At 42.0% G+C, this 21,328-nt stretch overlaps 1 protein-coding gene across 2 annotated transcripts; it reads left to right on the top strand.

Moving 5' to 3' along the window:
- The first annotated feature begins 605 nt into the window (after positions 1-605).
- Positions 606-7,608, top strand: LOC124009689 (mitochondrial import inner membrane translocase subunit TIM44-like). 2 transcript variants are annotated; one of them, XM_046321761.1, is made up of 13 exons: positions 606-860; positions 2,339-2,443; positions 2,577-2,750; positions 3,107-3,187; positions 4,087-4,236; positions 4,529-4,662; positions 4,808-4,893; positions 5,184-5,276; positions 5,487-5,611; positions 5,888-5,938; positions 6,388-6,477; positions 6,643-6,753; positions 7,007-7,608. In XM_046321761.1, exons 1-13 carry the CDS (start codon positions 831-833, stop codon positions 7,124-7,126), a joined length of 1,350 nt encoding a protein of 449 aa, XP_046177717.1. In that variant the 5' UTR covers positions 606-830; the 3' UTR covers positions 7,127-7,608. The 2 variants fall into 2 exon arrangements, with proteins under 2 accessions (XP_046177717.1, XP_046177718.1); XM_046321762.1 differs by having other exon boundaries at positions 817-860; positions 2,343-2,443.
- Positions 7,609-21,328: the final 13,720 nt, after the last annotated feature.

The following is a 21,328-nucleotide window of genomic DNA, read 5'->3' as shown; positions in this document are numbered from 1 at the left end:
ACATGGATCCTGGACTTCCAGTCGGGCCGACCCCAGGTGGTGAGGGTAGACAACATCACCTCCGCCACACTGACCCTCAACACACATGCCCCAAAGGGGTGTGTGCTATGTCCACTCCTGTACTCTCTGTTCACCCATGACTGCGTGGCCACGCAGAACTCCAATACCATTTTCAAGTTGCTGATGATGTCAGTAAGACCAAGGAGGGGCTGCAGTGGAGCGGGTGGAGGGCTTCAAGTTCCTTGGTGTTCACATTACTAAGGACTTAAAATGGTCGACACACATGCAAACAGTCGTGAAGAAGGCGCAACAGCCCCTCTTTCCCCTTAGAAGGTTGAAAAGATTTGGCATGGGCCCTCAAATCCTCTAAAAATTCTACAGTTGCACCATTGCGAGCAGGTTTCTCGATTCATACCCCGAGAAGGGATTGCGTGATGATTAGTTTAGCAACTCCGTGACGCAGCATGACAACGTGAACGTGATTGGTTGACAGTCAGTTGCTTACTTGCGTTCATTGCCAATGGGATTCCTCAAACCTACTTTCTCCTTGTTCGACTATCTCTATAGCGTAGGGTCGTCCCTAGTTACCACGTCCACAATCGAAATTATGGCTAAATCTACAATTTATCTTCTTGAAATCTGATGTTAACCCGAACCACACTGCTAACATTTTGGCTAACACGAACCTTAAACTAAGACCAAACATCAATTTTTTTGTTTTCATAAATATTTATGATTACAACCAATTTTGACTTTGTGGTTTTGGTAAACTAGTGAAAACCTCGGAGTTGCACGTGGTCACGTCACGTGCGCCATCATTCAAGATCAAGATGGCAGCCTCCGTGTGTCGGTGCTATGAGGTGAGATTATGCACATTCGTTTTCACATTTCTCCCCCTGGCTTGCACTGCTGAAGAGTGGATGTTGACGAAATTGTTTTAGGGCTCTATATTTAAAGTTTAAGAGGAACACTCATTTTACGTTATTTCGTGAAAACGTTATATCATCTGAAGACAGTTATGAATAGATGAATGGGCCAGTCGGTGTTCATTCGTGAACATAAGGTGTTCGTTCGTGAACATATGCTAGTTAGCGAGATCGCTAAACATGTCAAGCATTCTCCATAGCCTATTAATATTGTACATAACTGGTCAGTTCGTCTGCTTGTCGGAAATAATTCTTACATCAAACACGTCTGTAAATAATAGCTCACCATAGCCATGACAGTTAGAGCATGTTTTGTAATAGCTTTAATTGCAATATTTTTTATTTTTATTTAACCAGGCAAGTCAGTTAAGAACAAATTATTATTTACAATGACGGCCTAAATTACCCCGGCCAAACTCAGACGATGCTGGACCAATTGTCTGCCGAAAATCTCCCCGAAGTCAGAATCCCACCTTTCTACTTTACTTAATTTTGTGGTTAGACTTTAAAAAATACTAGTCGAATAAGACATTGGAAAGGACGATTTTTGGCAAAGAGAAATATTTATAGACGAATACAAATCCGTAGCGGATTTAGGTACGGGCGGCATCTTGCAGGGGCTGAAGGGGTGGTTCGCCCCATACAAGCTAGAACCGCTAAATACACTTGAAACAAATAGCCAAACCGAAAACTACAAAAATGCTTTGTGCTACTAAAATCAATTAAATGTAGGCTAAACTGACAACGGAGTGAAGAGCAGAAATCACATCTATCAAGCAAGTCAGTATGAATGTCCTGTCATAGCGTCAGTAGAAATGTGCTGTCATAGCGTCAGTAGAAATGTCTTGTAATAGCGTCAGTATGAATGTCTTGTCATAGCGTCCGTAGGGATATTTTGTAATGGGGTCAATAGGGATATTTTGTTATAGCCTACATCAGGGATTATTTTTGGGAAATCAGACTGGGTCTCAATTTGCTGTTGAGAAGTATAATTTCTTTTAGGTTGCTAAATTAGTTTTGCAGTCAGCTATCTAAACTTATTACCCAGGGGCCCCACTGATTTTGGTAGTCAGTCTCACTCAGATATAATATTTAAGAAAATATGCAAACATTTCTCTCCACCCTATGGCAAAATGTGTACAATTGCTACAAACATTATTTTAAAGGTGCAACATTTTCTCTACACCTCATGGCAAAATGTGTAGAAATGCTTGAAATGAGCTCTAAAATGTAGAAATGTTCTCTCTGCTGTCAAGAGCGGGGCCACTAATGTTTTGCTCGCAAGGGGGTGTGTATGGATGTGGGTATGCAGACCCGCTGGGTACGCAGATCCCGGCTCCTCATGATGAGTTCAGATTTTTTTGTGGCCCCCATCAACGTTGCCCATCCCTGGCCTATGTTGTTCTCTTTAGCTAGTCGGAAGACGTCTTCCGCTCCTGTCATCCCGTGCTGTCATCTCCTCATTCAATAGAGGAGATGCCTACAGGATATGTGGGTCTCCGGCTGTCCCTGTGCAGGTAAAGACCAAAGCAGTATCACCATTGGCCTTCAAATAATGATCGATCTGGAGGTAGCTAACTAGCGTTAGCTAACACAAACTCTTAACATTGTATCTGTCATTCACTCATAATTGTGCCCTCATTCTGCCAGGTGCGGTATGCGTCAGAACGACCTAGTCGTAAAGGATTTTTCGGGGAGTTTGTGGAGAACCTGAGGCAGGAGTTTGGTAAGGACAAGGAGATGAAGGAGAACATCAAGAAGTTCAGAGAGGAGGCCAAGAGGCTAGAGGAGTCGGATGCCCTGCAACAGGCTCGGAGGAAATTTGTAAGCCTAAATTTTTAGTTTGGAATGTATTGTCTCTTTAAGGCAATGGTACCAACCTTGGTTGTGCCAACTTTTTTTTCCGCCAGCCCATCACTAATCTTCAACTATCGAAGGTCTTGACAATAAGTTCAAAAGTTTGTAAGTCGCTCTGGATAAGAGCGTCTGCTAAATGACTTAAATGTAAATGTAAATGTAAAAGGTTGTGTCAGTGCTGGGCTGAAACAAAAGCCTGCGCACACTGTTGCTGTCCAGGACCGGGGTTGGTGACAACTGGATAAGCATTTTTAACCTGTGTTACACACACACATACTTGTGATCAAGGACACTCATCAAGCTCATTTCTTTATTTCCTCCAGAAAACCATTGAGTCTGAAACCGTTAAGACCTCTGAGGTGTTCAAGAAGACCTTTGGGACTCTGTCTGAAACTGTGAAGGAGGTGAGTCATTTTCACACTCTTACAAATGATTTCTAGAAGAAAAGTTATTGACATCAGAAGTTAGTATTAGGCCAAAGTGCAAGTGTTTCAAGTCCTTTATATCTTATCAATGGGGTTTATCTATATTTGTATATTCCTTAATATAATTGCATGTGTTTATCAGTTGAACTTCTATCTTAGTGCCAACCCAGAAATACAATTATAACGTACTGTTTATAGTAGCGGGCTACACAGGCTAATGTGATTTTCCATTACCCGTTAGTTAGAGGATAGGTACTGTTTGGCTTAGCGCAGATATTTTACGACCAACTTTAACTTGGCGATACTATCTCCGTTCTCGTTTCGGCCGAACACCTGTCTTCTAAAATGTCCGTGTCCAAGTTGCAGGTGGTTCATTTTTTAATTTAGAAAATGCTCCGTTATTAAAATAAATATAATTTTTTTGCTCCATGAAGTTACCCAAAAATGTTTACCCCGTCATCTTGCCTGTTTCAAATCTTCTCTCATTGATCGAGACAGGTGAGTGTCTTCGTGACTTGCGGCACTTTGGGGTGAACCCACCAGTCTCAAGATTTGAAATGGACATTGTTGGATTGCTTTGGCACATTTTCTAAATTCAAAACGAACCACCTGCAACTGGACACAGACATTTTATAAGATACATGTTTGACCAAATCGAGAAAGAAGATAGTATCGCCAAGTTAAGGTTGGTTGAAAATTTGCAGTGCTACAGTAAAACAGTACTGTCCTGTAACAATTAATGGAGAGTCAAATTAGCCCATTACAAACCTGTAGCTATGTTTTAAAGTAGCTCACCACAACTCTTTCTGAAGTCTCTCATATCCATGATAATGCCTGAACTCTGAAGTCATTCTGTCCATGTCTGTCTGTTTGTCCAGAGCCTTGAGGAGGTGACCCGTACAGACCTGGGGAAGAAAATCAAGGAGGGGGTGGAGGAGGCAGCCAAGACTGCCAGGCACTCGGTTGAGTCTGTGTCCAAGGGGGGAGAGAAGCTGGGAGTGACCAGCGCCTTCAGGGCCATCTCACAGGTCAGAGACTGACATTTAAACAAGTAACCCACCTCTCAATCGAAGGACATGTGTTAAAGCTTTATTCTTTTTAGTTCTTGGTCTGCTTTTAACCCAGCTCCTGCTTAAGAATTGGCTTGGTTACATGGTTATTACTGATCATTATGTAGAAGGTGTTACCTGTTGTTTTGGTTAAATACCAGCTGTTGAGGGACATTGAAGCATCAACTCGAGGCTGAAAATGCTGTAAAATGTCATGGATTCTATGGCATCATTTAACAGACCTCATCTGTTCCCCTCTTTGTGTGTATAGGGGATGGAGTCAGTGAAGAGAGAGATTGATGTGGTAGACGATGGTACTTACAGGGCTCCTTCTCAACTCAGGAAGAGGAGGGAATTCTCCTCCAAGGGAGGGGAGAGCGACAACCGAGTGTTTGAGGCCAACGAGTATGTCCCTTGTTCATAGCCATGACATACTTATAACAGATAAGTTTTCCCATTCACTGACAATGCTATGGGTGTCCATTCAGCCATGCTTGAAATTATTAGGAAATACAACCTATTGTTGTAACCAGTTTATGTTGATTTATAGAGAGGACATGGGTGTTGTGCTGCACAAGGATTCTAAGTGGTACACACAGTGGAAGGACTTTAAAGACAACAACATGGTTTTCAACAGTAAGATAATGTTATTGTATTTCATCAGATATAGTTACATGAGTGATGTAATCATAGGTCACATTTTATGGTTGAGTGCACTTCACTGGCCTCTCAGCAGGTGGCACTATATTCGTTGGCAAGGTATACCTCAATGTCAAGCCTATCAGAAATGGGATTTTTCCTGATAAAGAAACATTTTCTGTGACATTGTATCTTATTTGATTATCTGTGGATGGTCCCAGAGTCTTGGAAGTCTTTGGGATAATTTCAGTTCAGTATTTCTTATATTGCTTCTCCTCTCCCCTCAGGGTTCTTTGAGATGAAAATTAAGTATGACGAGAGTGACAACACCCTTGTCAGAGCATCTCGAGCCGTGACCGACAGAGTCACCGATCTACTAGGTAAACAACCTCTCCTTATTAAAAAAACCTGTCTGTTGAATAATCATATCAGTCAGAGGTTTAGTGGGTGCATTCAATAGTTTCTCTGTTATATTGTCTGTTATGTCAGTGGCCACTAGTTGACTACCCTCTTTTCTTTCGTAAGTTCTGATAGATGACAAGTTTCCAAATCTTGTCATCTATCAAAATCTTTGTTTATTTGGTTGGCAGGTGGTCTCTTCTCTACCACGGAGATGTCTCAGGTGCTGACGGAGATCTTGAAGGCAGATCCCAGCTTCGACAAGGACTCCTTTCTCAAACAGTGTGAGAAGGACATCATCCCCAACATCCTAGAGGTAAGGGGCCCGAACACTTTTTAAGCATTTTTGTAGATCAATGTTTTGCTATTTTCAATTGTAATAATACATGAGTACTTTTGAGATGCGTAACACTAGTGCAATCTATAGGCCACTAGAGTTGAATAGATGTTTCAAACATATAGATATTGCATACTAAATATCTATGTAAATTAACTACATTTACATGCATCCAGAGCGACTTACATTTCATACTTTTATTTTCTCTCCGTACTAATGTCCTTGAACCCACCTTTGTCCTTCTGTCTTCTGCAGGCTATGATCCGCGGGGAGCTCGAGATGCTGAAAGACTGGTGCTATGAAGCGGTGAGTACTTTCATACAGACAGCATGCTTTCTTTTCCTTTCACCCTTTCCACTTGTATTGATGTCTGAACAAAAGGGTTTACTTTGTTCTTCCGTTTGAGGTATTTTGTGTTCGTTTTTCTTAGCAGGCCACATACTTTTCAAATGAAAGGAACCTCTCAAGTTCTTATTCCAAATAGAATTCTTCCTTCAGATGTGTTTTTATTTTACCTTTATTTAACTAGGCAAGTCAATTAAGAACAAATTCTTATTTTCAATGACTGCCTAGGAACAGTGGGCCCTGGGTGTACTGCCTTGTTCAGGGGCAGAATGACAGATTTTTACCATGTCAGCTTGGGGATTGGATCTTGCAACCTTTCGTTTACTAGTCCAACACTTTAACCACTAGGCTACCCTGTGTGGTTGATGTCTTGTGAATGTGTTTTAACCCTCCTCTCGCTCTGTCCTCAGACATACAGTCAGCTGGCCCACCCCATCCAGCAGGCCAGGGCCCTGGGTCTAATGTTCCAGTCCAAGGTCCTAGATATAGACAATGTAGATGTAAGTACATGACTGCCCGGTTGGGCCTGAGCGACACAATGTCCTGTACAAGTCACCAACGTTTTGGAAGCATGCTGATTTAGTCCTTTTTAGTCCTGTTATATCATTTCTGTTCTCTCCGCTCTCATTTATTCATTCAGTTACTCTTTCATCTCTGTCTCTCAGTTGGCGATGGGGAAGCTCATGGATCAAGGCCCCGTGTTGATCATCACCTTCCAGGCCCAGGTGGTCATGGTGATTCGTAGTCCCAAGGGAGACCTGGTGGAAGGAGATCCGGTGAGTTGCCTACTAAAAGGGTTCTCTCAATCCTGGCAGATTTTGTCTGGGTCACTTTGCCCCTAAACCGGTGTCTCTCCTGCCTACGATGGTATATTTTGTTCTGCTTCCGTAACCCTGTTGCTAACTCTTTCTTCTGTCCCGTTCTTCTAACCGTTGCCCTTTTTCCTCGACTGCTGGTGATGATAAGTCTTGTTGCTCCCACCTTTCCTTCTCTCCTAACCCTGTTTTTTCTCTCTCTCCCCTCCCCCAGGAGAAGGTGTTGAGGATGATGTACGTGTGGGCTCTGTGTCGGGACCAGGAGGAGCTCAACCCCGACGCGGCCTGGAGACTACTGGACATGTCTGCCTCCAGCACCGAGCAGGCTCTTTGAGAGATGAGGGACCCGACAAAGGGACGCTCCCGGGACACACACACAAATCCAGGATCTACACACACAAGCCAGTGTACACCGCAACATCACACATATCCAGGAGCCACACTGTATGTCAAGAGGACGTGGCGGCATGTCACTTTCCAGATGTGTACTAGAGTGGTGTGTTTGTGGTTAGTCCTCATGGCGCAGATGGGATCTTCTACTGGTGTGTGTGTGTGTGGTCTTAGGAAAGAAATAGTGTGTATGAACACGAAGTGAAAGGACAGTTTGTTTTCGGTTGTGCACCGGGGCCTCCCACTCTATCTATTCTGGTTAGAGCAAGTTTGCTTTCTGTGAAGGTTTGCTTTCTGTAGTACACAGCTTTGTACGAGATCTTCAGTTTCTTGGCTATTTCTTGCATGGAATAGCTTTCATCTCTCAGAACAATAATAGACTGACGAATTTCAGAAGAAAGTTCTTTGTTTCTGGACATTTTGAGCCTGTAATCGAACCCACAAATGCGGATGTTCCAGATACTCAACTAGTCTAAAGAAGGCCAGTTTTATTGCTTCTTTAGCACAAGTTTTCAGCTGTGCTAACATAATTGCAAAATTGTGATCAATTAGCCTTTTAAAATTATAAACTTGGATTAGCTAACTCAACGTGCCATTGGAACACAGGAATGATGGGTGCTGATAATGGGCATCTGTACGCCTATGTAGATATTCCATTAAAAAATCAGCAATTTCCGAGTTACAATAGTCATTTACAACATTAACAATGTCTACACTATTTCTGACCAATTTGATGTTGTTTTAATGGACAAAAAAGGAGCTTTTCTTTCAAAAACAAGGACCAAGGATTTGTTAGAATGTTTTATGCTTTTTACGTGAAGACAAACTGAAGATAAATAGGATATCTATGTATGTTGAAAGATCCATCGTGTCACATCTCCAAATACTCATGGCAATTCAGACTAACTGTTAAATATGTCAAACTGCTTCATTGCAAGCTAGGGTGGGACCACAGTCAGGCTTGTCGTAAGGCAGCTACTTTTTCAGCTGAACCTCATAGACATTGCACTGATGTTCTCAGTACTTCCAGATGTACTTATATGGTACTGTATGAGAGACTGCCTGCAACGGGTATGTATATGGCTGTTTTTAGATTTAAAAAAAAATACATTTACACGTTTATTTTTTGTCTGTATTACATGGTTTTCACATCAGGAAACTGGAATACTGGTAACTGAAAGGGTTATTTTTGTTAACCATAACTCAATAACAGAAGATAATATTTCAGGGAGTGTTGTAGCTAACTGATTTGAGTGTTTCATTCAGAGTTGGTTCTAGCATGAGGAAATTTGATATTTCATGACAAAGGGCAATATCATATTTCAGCTGTCTATACAGATAACATGTAAATCTAGTGCTCTGAGATGGACTATTCATCAAAACAAGGACCATCATTCTAACAAAAGTATGGTTTAATGTTGTGAGCTCTAGATTAAAGTATATAAATCAGGAGTTTTTATGGAAACGTTTTACTTGGACCATGAATGTGTTGACAGAAGGGTGAGTTTCTAACAGAAGAATATTCAGAAAATATTCAGACCCCTAGACGTTTTCCACATTTTGTTACGTTAGAGCCTTATTCTAAAATGGATTAAATAAATATAAATCCTCAGCAATCTACACACAATACTCCATAATGACAAAGCAAAAACAGGTTTTTAGAAATGTTTGCACATTTATTAAAAACAGAAATACCTTATTTACATAAGTATTTACACTCTTCGCTATGAGACTCGAAATTGAGAGCAGGTGCATCCTGTTTCCTTTGATTATCCTTGATGTTTCTACAACTTGATTGGAGTCCACCTGTGGTAAATTCAATTGATTGGACAACAATTTGGGAAGGCACAGACCTTCCCACAGTTGACAGTGCATGTCAAAGCAAAAACTAATCCATGAGGTCAAAGGAATTGTCCGTAGAGCGCCGAGACAGGATTGTGTCAAGGCACAGATCTGGGGAAGGGTACCAAAACATTTCTACAGCATTGAAGGTCCCCAAGAACACAGTGGCCTCTAATCGGAGGAGAAGGGCCTTGGTCAGGGAGGTGACCAAGAACCCGATAGTCACTCTGATAGAGCTCCAGAGTTCCTCTGTGGAGATGGGAGAACCTTCCAGAAGGACAACCATCTCTGCAGCACTCCACCAATCAGGCCTTTATGGTAGAGTGGCCAGACCTAAGCCACTCCTCAGTAAAAGGCAAATGACAGCCCACTTGTAGTTTGCCAAAAGGCACCTAAAGACTCAGACCATGAGAAACAAGATTATCTGGTCTGATGAAACCAAGATTGAACTGTTTGGCTTGAATGCCAAGTGTCAAGCATGCTGTGGGAATGTTTTTCAGCGGCAGGGACTGGGAGAATAGTCAGTAACAAAGCAAAGTACAGAGATCCTTGATGAAAACCTGCTCCAGAGCTCTCAGGACCTCAGACTAGGTGCGAAGGTTCACCTTCCAACAGGAAATCAACTCTGAGGACACAGCCAATACAATGCAGGAGTGGCTTCGGGACAAGTCTCTGAATGTCCTAGAGTGGCCAAGCCAGAGCCCGGACTTGAAAAATCTAAACCATTTGCTTTGTCATTATGGGCTATTGTGTGTAGATTGCTGGGGGGGGGGGGGACAATTTAATACATTTTAGAATAAGGCTGTAACAAAAAGAGGAGAAAGGTCAAGGGTCTGAATTCTTTCCGAATGCACTGTGACTATCGATTTAACCTTGTTTTTGGGGGGGTGTTTGTGGTTGACAGATAAGGTCCATTTGAAAGTAGAAGTTGCCCCTCTAGAATTAGATTTCCCCTATGCCCAAACCTATATGTAATAATTAGACGTGTAAAATGATATCTGACCCTAAAACAGGTTGGGGCAACTCAAAGCTCACTGGAAGTTGAAGAAAGTGATCGGCTCTTGAAGTGGCAGAAACCTTATACTCTACAGTATATCTAAGAACAGGGTTCTTTTGTGAAAAATTACCCTGTTCACGCTGGGCTGAATCCTAACCTGAGATACATTATTTGCTAGCGTTGAGTATGAATATGTTGATTGGAGATTTGTGGAACTCTCAGGTTATGATTCCATCCTGAGAGAGGCTCATTTTTGTTTACATCTATATGTATTTGCGTCGACCAAAGGAAATATCTATGTATTGTATCACTTTATTTTTTTGCCTTGAGAAAAGAATGCTGTATGATACTGAGGCTTTGTTCATGTTTTTCATTGTCTGTCATTCGCCAGCATTAGTCTTTAGTGGTATAATAACCAGCGGCGACCCGTCATTCAGGGCAGGTGGGGCATTTTTGGGCTTGCCTGTTTTGCATTTTATTTTGGCATTACGACGTATCACATATAGTTTGCAAACAATGTAAAAAATATATATAAGGTTAATAAAGCTGCATACACACATGGTCTCTTTTTTTGTTTTCTTGAGTAAGGCAGCTCCAAAATGCAGGGGTTTCAGCCTAGCTCAATGCTTTCTGTGGTGGAGGGGCAGCCAGCAGAAAATAGGAGAATTGCGCCGTGATTGGCTCAGTGTTCTGTCATTCATGGGGACAGTACGTCATTGGCAAGTTTAAGTCCTTATTAAAGGTAGACATCCAAAATGTCAGCCCTTTGGGTCCTGCCACAGAGTTATTATAAGTGCCCTTCCAAGAAGGCTCAAGGTCGTTGTCCACAGATAAAAATGACATCGAATCACGTTATATATATAGTAGCTTTGATTGGACTGATCATGTCAAATCAAATCAAATTTATTTATATAGCCCTTCGTACATCAGCTGATATCTCAAAGTGCTGTACAGAAACCCAGCCTAAAACCCCAAACAGCAAACAATGCAGGTGTAAAAGCACGGTGGCTAGGAAAAACTCCCTAGAAAGGCCAAAACCTAGGAAGAAACCTAGAGAGGAACCGGGCTATGTGGGGTGGCCAGTCCTCTTCTGGCTGTGCCGGGTAGAGATTATAACAGAACATGACCAAGATGTTCAAATGTTCATAAATGACCAGCATGGTCAAATAATAATAAGGCAGAACAGTTGAAACTGGAGCAGCAGCACAGTCAGATGGACTGGGGACAGCAAGGAGCCATCATGTCAGGTAGTCCTGGGGCACGGTCCTAGGGCTCAGGTCCTCCGAGAGAGAGAAAGAAAGAGAGAATTAGAGAGAGCATATGTGGGGTGGCCAGTCCTCTTCTGGCTGTGCCAGGTGGAGATTATAACAGAACGTGGCCAAGATGTTCAAATGTTCATAAATGACCAGCATGGTTGAATAATAGTAAGGCAGAACAGTTGAAACTGGAGCAGGAGCATGGCCAGGTGGACTGGGGACAGCAAGGAGTCCTCATGTCAGGTAGTCCTGGGACATGGTCCTAGTCAACATCTTGCTTTCATAGTCTTAGCTAGCAGTCATCCTGAATCAAGTCGATGAATCTAGTGGAAAATCCTTTTTAATCCTTGTCATATGAAGAGAAATTAAAGATAAAATGAATCGGTGCTCATTGGACATAAAGATTACACAAGTTGAGATGAGCTGTTTGGACGGAATCAGCGGTTAACTGCAAGCATTGCAAAGCAACCACAAACGTTAGCCTGCTATTCAATGGAGTGGTGGTGGGGGGGGGGTTTCTTCGAGTTCCTATCATAACTCCAGAGAATGCCAGACTTTGATGACAAAGTTAGATGACAAAATGTGCCCACAAAGGACCGCCGCACCACCGGGTGAGTCCAAAAATGTCTTGTATGCTGCTGCATAAGTTATGTAATATGCAAGTGAGATAAGTATACGGATGCTAAGAAAGTAATACTAAGTGTATGTTGTGTAGTAACCTGTTAGTAGGCCATGTGCCTCACCCTAATAATTTGGTCTATTTTCACCAATGCGGTATTGTAAACACATAATTCGTGGCCAGTGTGTGCTTGTTTGCAAACTTTTTTTGTACAGCTACAGATGGTAGTGGTGGCACTTGGCTTGCACGTGCAAATTCAGCACACACAACATTCTATAATAGAATTGTGTTATTTGATGCATCAAACAGTGTTATGTAACTTGTATCTTTTTTGGCACGCAAAGACCCAAACTGTGTTCAATGTGCCTCACCCTAATAATTAGGTCTATTTGCACTTCTTAATTTCACCTACTGTTCTAACTTGGTGGTGCACATGTAGCCTATAATCTGTTTTAGATAAATGTAATCATAGAATATTGTAAGAGCTTTCATTGTCTGTTTATATGCCCCCTTTATTTATCCTACGGTTCTGACTTGTTGTACAGGGAGAACACTGTAAGAACAGCCCTTGTTCGGAATTATGTTGCTGTACATTTCAAAAGTGCTGAACAAATAGTTATATTGACTACATCTGTCATCGTTTGCTCATTGTCTTAATCGGAATTACGGATTGCCTCTTACACGCTTGTTGTCCCTTTATGCCATAGTTTGTACATCTCAATTGTCAGTAGAAACCACATTTGTTTAAGCAAGTCAGCCATATCAGCTATGTTTTTTTTAAAGGCAGTAAATGAGGCTGAAAGAACTTACGCTGCAGACAGGGCTCCGCTGAAAGCCAGGTGTAGCAGTGGTAAGGTGTTGGAACTTCTGTTAGGATAGCTTTATGTAGGCCCTAGCAGTTAGTGGGCACCATTTGTTGCTGTTGTAGTGCAATTAATGTGTTGTGTAGTAGCTTTGCTAGCATGCATCACACTTCTTTTTTTTTGCCCCACCAAGATTTGCATGCTAAAATTGGCACTGATAATAACTACATATAATTTTAATGTAGCACGTGTGGGTGCACATCGTTTTTGTTTTTCATCTGTAAAACTGACACACATTGTTTGGATTTGGCCATTGAGGCTGATAAATAAGCTATGGATTTGCCAATACAGGCTGATAAAGTTTCAAACAACACACACAGGGCCAATAACAGGGGAGCCTATTCCACTGCTGTCTCCTGTGATAAATGGCTCAGGCCATCAGTGCTACTCCTCTGTCCTCCTTTCTCCTCTACTCTTTTCTCTTACTGATCTCTCTCCGGAGCCTGAGGACACAGGCACACACACAGACAGGGAAACACAAAGTAGATGGATTTCAGTGAATACCCACAAACAAAAAGGTTAAACACTTTAATATGGACTACCGGAGTTGTTCACAGAACTTTACTTTTGAGTAGAGTACACTGACCCTTTTTTTATAAACATCTGGACTGTGATCCTTTGTGGCCCTGATCCAGTCTTTAGAACGGCACACTGAACCGTAGCAGAGCTGAAAGGAGATTAAGTGCACCAACAGAAAAGTCAAGAGCAAAGTCCTTGCAGCTAAATGTCTTTCACGCCCTACCAGACTATGACTTCAGTATTAGAAGAGACACACTAGAAGGTGCATTCTGTGCTGTGCAGTAGGTCGTGTAAAAATAGCCCATAGGGAGAACAGGTGACAGATTGACAGAATCAATGGGGATGTTTTGCTCTTGGCAAGTGCCTTCCATGGCTCGCTCACTATGTAGCTGCTGTCCATGGCCCTAATTGGTTATGGTTAGGTTCTGTTCATTGTATCCAGATTGATTGATTGGATGCAGTCTTGCCAGAAGATTCCGACCCTTCCTTTACCGCTTGTTTACACTGAGCTGCACTAGGGTCGGAAAGCAATCATGGTTAGATTAAGACACCGTGGAGCCAGCACGAGCTATGGGTCGGAAAACGTACCTCAATGCAGGGATGGTATAGGCCACTGTACTCCAAACTTGACCTTTATCCACACTGCTCCATCAAGATGATTGAAATACTGCAGTTTTCACCGAAAAAAACATGTCACGTGCATGTTCTTGAGTCTCAGCTTTTCATAGATAGCTTTTGATTTGTAGTTTGTAGCTTTAATACGTTCTCTCATTTTTGTAAAAAAAAACAGTTTTAAAAGACCCTTCCCTGGGCCCCTTCCAGATCCGCCCTTGTCTCACAAACAAATACGATGTTACAGAAGTCTGTAGCTCAAACACACAGTGTTTAAAAGGGGTTAAAAGTGTCATGGGTTTTATAACCACGTCTTAATAGAAATTCAATAATGATGAGACAGGAGTCAGTTCAACCATATATCTGAGACATACAAGGTCTACAACATTACAACCCCCATGATACTCTGCGGCACAGCACCAATACACCACATCTTCTCCCCCTCCTGCTTAAATCGTCCACATTATTCACCTAGTAACAGTTCTTGACCACTCATGACTGACTGGTGGTTCTGTCAGTGTTGCTTTACTCAACAGTAACTGATCTGTGTGCTTTTCCAGATGAAGTCTGTAGGCTGTCATTATAAATAAGAATTTGTTCTTAACTGACTTGCCCAGTTAAATAAAGGTGAAATATTTTTTTTAATGTCCACTGCAGTCTGAACAGTGTAGGACACAGGACCAGTCTGAGAAAGGACTGCAGCAGGAACCCACTTTGGTCCTTTGAGGTAGTTCCTAGCTTAGGCCGTTTCTCCAGGATTGAAAGCTCTGTCCTTCACAGCATTTGACTTGACTCTCCTGTTGACATCTCATTTGTGTTCTGAGGTAAGGATACTCTTGAGTTGTACTTATGTTAGGCCCTGATCTGGCTATGACATAGGGCTGAGAGCTACACTAGTTCATTTAGCAGATAAGGTTTGCTTAGAATTTCGTGGCATTTTTATTTTATAGTATTTTATAGTATGAAGAATACAATTGAACATAGCTGAATAAAAAACAGAAAGGATATTTTCTTCAAACGACACATGCGCACTATTCTGTTTTGTGCGGTTAACAAAGAAACAGGTCCTCCTATGTGCTTAATTTCGAATTGTTCATGCAACTTTAGTTGTGATAAAAAAAATGTTGTGATATGTTTCGATTTTTTATACACTCTAAGGCTGCATGATGCGACTAATGATGATTTGAAAAAAAGTAACATGAAAGGCATGAGCTCTGCTTTGTTATTTGCGCAGGCTGCACACACTTCGTCAGTCTCTCATTCACAATTTGACAAGCACTTGATAATGCCTCGAATTTAATAATAATGCCTCGATTTCCCAGCGGCATCCCCTTTGTGTGGCCGTAATGCCCCTAAAAGAATCCATGCCTTTTTGCGGCCAGTGGTCATTGTGCCCTTAGGCTGAATATGATCATTATAATTCTCTTCTCCTGGCTGCATCCCCCGAAGCACCTCTCACTCACATGGCTCTCTCAGATAGTTCAATTCTTATCAGCCAATGCCCATCACCTGATTGGGTCTTTCTCACAGGCTACAAGTGAAGACCGACACATCGGGTACGCAACTGCGCGTCCTTATCCAATTCCCGAGGCGCATATTGGAAGAACTGTTCACATTTACTTTTCGGCAGCCAACAAGATGAGTAGACCTAACGAACAGCAAAAGCACTAGCCTACCAACTTTAGTACTGTGGGGGATAGTACAGTGCCTTGCGAAAGTATTCGGCCCCCTTGAACTATGCGACCTTTTGCCACATTTCAGGCTTCAAACATAAAGATATAAAACTGTATTTTTTGTGAAGAATCAACAACAAGTGGGACACAATCATGAAGTGGAACGACATTTATTGGATATATAAAAACTGAAAAATTGGGCGTGCAAAATTATTCAGCCCCTTTACTTTCAGTGCAGCAAACTCTCTCCAGATGTTCAGTGAGGATCTCTGAATGATCCAATGTTGACCTAAATGACTAATGATGATAAATACAATCCACCTGTGTGTAATCAAGTCTCCATATAAATGCACCTGCACTGTGATAGTCTCAGAGGTCCGTTAAAAGCGCAGAGAGCATCATGAAGAACAAGGAACACACCAGGCAGGTCCGAGATACTGTTGTGAAGAAGTTTAAAGCCGGATTTGGATACAAAAAGATTTCCCAAGCTTTAAACATCCCAAGGAGCACTGTGCAAGTGATAATATTGAAATGGAAGGAGTATCAGACCACTGCAAATCTACCAAGAACTTTCAGCTCATACAAGGAGAAGACTGATCAGAGATGCAGCCAAGAGGCCCATGATCACTCTGGATGAACTGCAGAGATCTACAGCTGAGGTGGGAGACTCTGTCCATAGGACAACAATCAGTCGTATCTTAAAGATATCCATAAAAAGTGTCGTTTAAAGTTTGCCACCTGGGAGACACACCAAACATGTGGAAGAAGGTGCTCTGGTCAGATGAAACCAAAATTGAACTTTTTGGCAACAATGCAAAACGTTATGTTTGGCATAAAAGCAACACAGCTCATCACCCTGAACACACCATCCCCACTGTCAAACATGGTGGTGGCAGCACCATGGTTTGGGCCTGCTTTTCTTCAGCAGGGACAGGGAAGATGGTTAAAATTGATGGGAAGATGGATGGAGCCAAATACAGGACCATTCTGGAAGAAAACCTGATGGAGTCTGCAAAAGACCCGAGACTGGGATGGAGATTTGTCTTCCAACAAGACAATGATCCAAAACATAAAGCAAAATCTACAATGGAATGGTTCAAAAATAAACATATCCAGGTGTTAGAATGGCCAAGTCAAAGTCCAGACCTGAATCCAATCGAGAATCTGTGGAAAGAACTGAAAACTGCTGTTCACAAATGCTCTCCATCCAACCTCACTGAGCTCGAGCTGTTTTGCAAGGAGGAATGGGAAAAATATTCAGTCTCTCGATGTGCAAAACTGATAGAGACATACCCCAAGCGACTTACAGCTGTAATCACAGCAAAAGGTGGCGCTACAAAGTATTAACTTAAGGGGGCTGATTAATTTTGCATGCCCAATTTTTCAGTTTTTGATTTGTTAAAAAAGTTTGAAATATCCAATAAATGTCGTTCCACTTCATGATTGTGTCCCACTTGTTGTTGATTCTTCACAAAAAAAACAGTTTTATATCTTTGTTTGAAGCCTGAAATGTGGCAAAAGGTCGCAAAGTTCAAGGGGGGCGAATACTTTCGCAAGGCACTGTATATAGTCATAGGCTGCCAATGTCAATCTACTATCCCCCATAGTACAAAAGCTGACCTATTCTGTGCGAGATATTAAATATCCAAACGAGGTCTGGGAAAGTTGGAGGATGTGATATATCCCAAATGAATACAACCACTAGCATCCAAAAAACTTGTTTAAGCAATGAGGCTGACACACAACAGATCGGAACATTTAGCTTAAAATATTGCTGGCATGAAGAACATGTATTCGCTTTCCCCTCAATGCTTCGATCCAATCAGATAATACCGGGGCATGTCTGGTGTGTCTCCGAGCTTGTTTTGAAGTGACTGATGTGTTTTCCACTTGTCTGAAGTAGAAGATGTCCACCTGGCTTGACTCCAGCTTGAGCACAGGTAGTGGTAACCTGGAAAGTCTATCTGAATTGCAGTGCAGCTCAGACTTGCAGTACTTGACGCCGTAGGTGTGTGCTAACAACAACAAAGCCATCGTTGCTAACCTCGCAATAAAGCATCCGTAGTAATTCAGTAACTTTGTCCTTTCATTCCTGTGCATCTGCAAGTAAGCTTGGCAGAAGTCGATTTTGCTGAACTTTTGACCTCCAGCTAAGCCCATGAAAAAGATTGTCGATGTGTTGTAGCGGATACTGTTCAGTGGACAACACTGAGACTCCACATATCCTGATTCCACCATCCTTCTTAAGGACTGGTAGGATGGGTGTTGCCCATTCACTCACATTGACTGCCCCCATGACTTTGTTCTTTCCTAGAGTGTCCAAGTCATCCTTGACCTTTGGTCTGATAGCATAAGGTATGGGTTGTGCTTTCAGAAACTTTGGTTTGCTGTCTGGCTTAGTGCCTAGCTTCACTGTAATGTCTTTCATACTACCCAACTCTCCAGGAAAGACTCCTCCACGTTTCTTTAAGAAGACCCTAACCTTAGTGTTCACACTGATGGCCTGTCCAGTGTGATTTTCTCCAACCACAAACGTCCCAGTAGTGGTAGATAGTCCCCTTTCACGACGTAGGGCGGCAGCTTGTCAGTTTATTGGCAGCTTATTCAGTTTAACTGAACGATGACATCAGTGATGCCTGTCACGGAAACAGTTTCACCTGTGTAAGTCTTTAACGCGATGTGTGTGCTGGCTGATGTGGAAGGTGTTTCATTGTCTTTTTGTTGACTGTGTCTGACACCAGAGATACAGCTACCCCTGTATCAATCTCCATACTCACCGGATGTCCCTCTAGCAAGTGAGACATAGTAGCTGTGCGACCCCCCCCCAGCAACAGTCAGTATATTCAGTGTGACACCCTCGTCTGATGAGTCACTCCCCTCTATGTTCTCTTGCTCAACAGCGTGAACATGTCTCTCTATCTTTTGTTGGAATGTCACTTTCTTGTTTTCAGGCTTTGACGTTTTCTCTGAGCTACTTTTGTTTCTGCAGGCTCGTTAGGAGTTTTTAACCACAGGCTCAGAAACCCATGTCCTTAGAGCGGCATGTACAATCTTCAGAAAGTGTTCATACCCCTTGACTTATTCCACATTTTGTTGTGTTACAGCCTGAATTCAAAATGGATTGTTGACACAGTACACACAATACCCCATAATGACAAAGTGAAAACATTTTTAGAAATGTTTGCTTATTTATTGAAAATGAAATGCTGAAATATCTCATTTACATATACTACTGTTCAAAAGTTTGGTGTCACTTAGAAATGTCCTTGTTTTTGAAAGAAAAGCACATTTTGTTCTCCATTAAAATAACATCAAATTGATCAGAAATACAGTATAGACATTGTTAATGTTGTAAATGACTATTGTAGCTGGAAATGGCAGATTTTTTCAAATGGAATATCTACATAGGTGTACAGAGGCCCATTATCAGCAACCATCACTCCTGTGTTTCAATGGCACGTTGTGTTAGCTAATCCAAGTTTATCATTTTAAAAGGCTAATTGATCATTAGAAAACCCTTTTGCAATTATGTTATCACAGCTGAAAACTGTTCTTCTGATTAAAAAAGCAATAAAACTTCTTTAGTCTAGTTTAGTATCTGGAGCAGCAGCATTTGTGGGTTCGATTACAGGCTCAAAATGGCCAGAAACAAAGAACTTCCATCTGAAACTCGTCAGTTTATTCTTGTTCTGAGAATTGAAGGCTATTCTATGCGAGAAATTGCACTTACGAAGGTGGTTTGAAATATCTGATTCCATGTGCTTGCTGGTGTTCAGACTGCAGGAAAAAGAACAGATCCTAATCAGATTTGCAAAAAAATAAAAGGATTTGAGTCACTTCAAATTGCCAATGTGAACAAGGCTTTAGTATCAACTATTAGACTTGTCTTGTCATCTTGCCTCAAATTAGGACAATTGCTAGAGGTGGACAATGAGTTCAGAGCTGGTAGCTGTTTCTATTTTTGCTAACCAATGACCTCATCTGGTAACCTGGGGTACTTACAGCTCCATTTAGTGCCAGTCCTTCGTAGCTTGTGTCATCACCAGTGTTGTTTTGTGGTAATACAGACAAACAGAAATCCATGAATTCATGACGTGATTATATGGGCATGTAAACATATGTAATGACTAGGGTCAGGAATTTTTCACTGACCATGTGAACTGACCAGGAAAGACACTGGGCCCTCACTCATTACATTTCTAGTACTATTATCAATTGCTGTACCTTACTTTTCTCAGGGAAGTTGGTGTACACAGCAACTTCCCAGGAGTGTAATTCCAATATGTCTCTTGCAATTCCACCTCCTAGTGAGTGAGTGACCTACAACAGTTGACAATGGGCCTCTGTGAAGGCATATCCATTGGCCCTTTGTAATTACAGCTTTAGCAATGGAAATGAATGGTGTGTGACCAGTGACAGAAATGATGCTATTGTAATAAGATAAAGAGTTATCACCAAGTTAAAATTGCATGTGAATTGCTTCCAGTTGACGGGAGCCCAATAGGATGGTCTGAATAACAGCCACACCTCCCATCCCATTAGGCAAGCAATTAGCGAGGCAGATTGTGCCACAGTGGGTTCTGACAATGTAGTAACCTGGTAGGCACAAAGCTAATGGGACTCTTCATTCCTACCACGGACCAAAGCGTTGACACTGCATGGAATATCACGTGTTGAACCCTAACCTCGAAACATTTTGGATGGTTGACATGCTTAGAAAATAAATAATCCAGTATGTATTCCCCATAAAAAGAGAGAATATTTGCGGTAACTTTACCAGAGTGATGAATAGAGGATAAAGTAGTGGCTCTCAGGGAAGGTCTCTGTGTAGGGGTAACTCACTCCTTCTGCCACCAATGTAGCACCCTCTGCTGTTAATTCCCACGTCAACTCAGAGACCATTTCCTACATACGTTTTAATCTTTGAATCTACTGAACAAAAATATAAACGCAACAATGCAACATTTTCAAAGGTTTTGCTGAGTCACAGTTCATATATGGAAATCAGTCAATTGAAAAAAATGAGGCACTAATTTATGGATTTCACATGACTGGGCAGGAGTGTAACCATGGGTGGGCCTGGCTGCCAAGTGGGTGCGCTCATGGGTTTTTCGCACCTATGAGTTTTTCCCCACAAAAGGGCTTTAATACAGATAGAAATACTCTTCAGTTTCATTAGCTGTCCAGGTGGCTGGTCTCAGACGATCCCGCAGGTGAAGAAGCCAGATGCAGAGGTCCTTGACTGGCGTGGTTACACGTGGTCTGCGGTTGTGAGGCTGGTTGGACGTACAAATGATATTGGAGACAACGGCTCTGGTGGACATTCCTGCAGTCAGCATGAGAATTCCACTCTCCCTCAACTTGAGACATCTGTGCATTCGTGAGACAAAACTGCACATTTTAAAGTGGGTTTTTATTGTCCCCAGCACAAGGTGCACCTATGTAATGATCATGCTGTTTAATAATTTTGATATGCCACACTTTTCAGATGGATGGATTATCGTGGCAAAGGAGAAATGCTCACAAACAGGGGTGTAAACACATTTGTGCACAAACTTTGAGAGAAATAGCCTGTGTGGCTGGCTGGCAGTAAGTGTGGAGGGTGGGCGGCAGTGTGCACAACTCGTGTTTAAGTTCCTTGACTGCTGATCCACTTGAGTACACACAAGGAGTGGCTGACCAAACATAGACCTATACTTCAAGTTGGCTTGGTTTCTTTTGACCTTTTCAAAGGGAAGGCAAGCAAGCTTGACGATGCCAATAAT

The sequence above is a fragment of the Oncorhynchus gorbuscha genome, linkage group LG22 (genome assembly GCF_021184085.1).
Source record: "Oncorhynchus gorbuscha isolate QuinsamMale2020 ecotype Even-year linkage group LG22, OgorEven_v1.0, whole genome shotgun sequence".
Taxonomy (NCBI): domain Eukaryota; kingdom Metazoa; phylum Chordata; class Actinopteri; order Salmoniformes; family Salmonidae; genus Oncorhynchus; species Oncorhynchus gorbuscha.
Note: the sequence above shows the minus strand (reverse complement) of the source record. Positions and strands in the feature narration are given on the sequence as shown.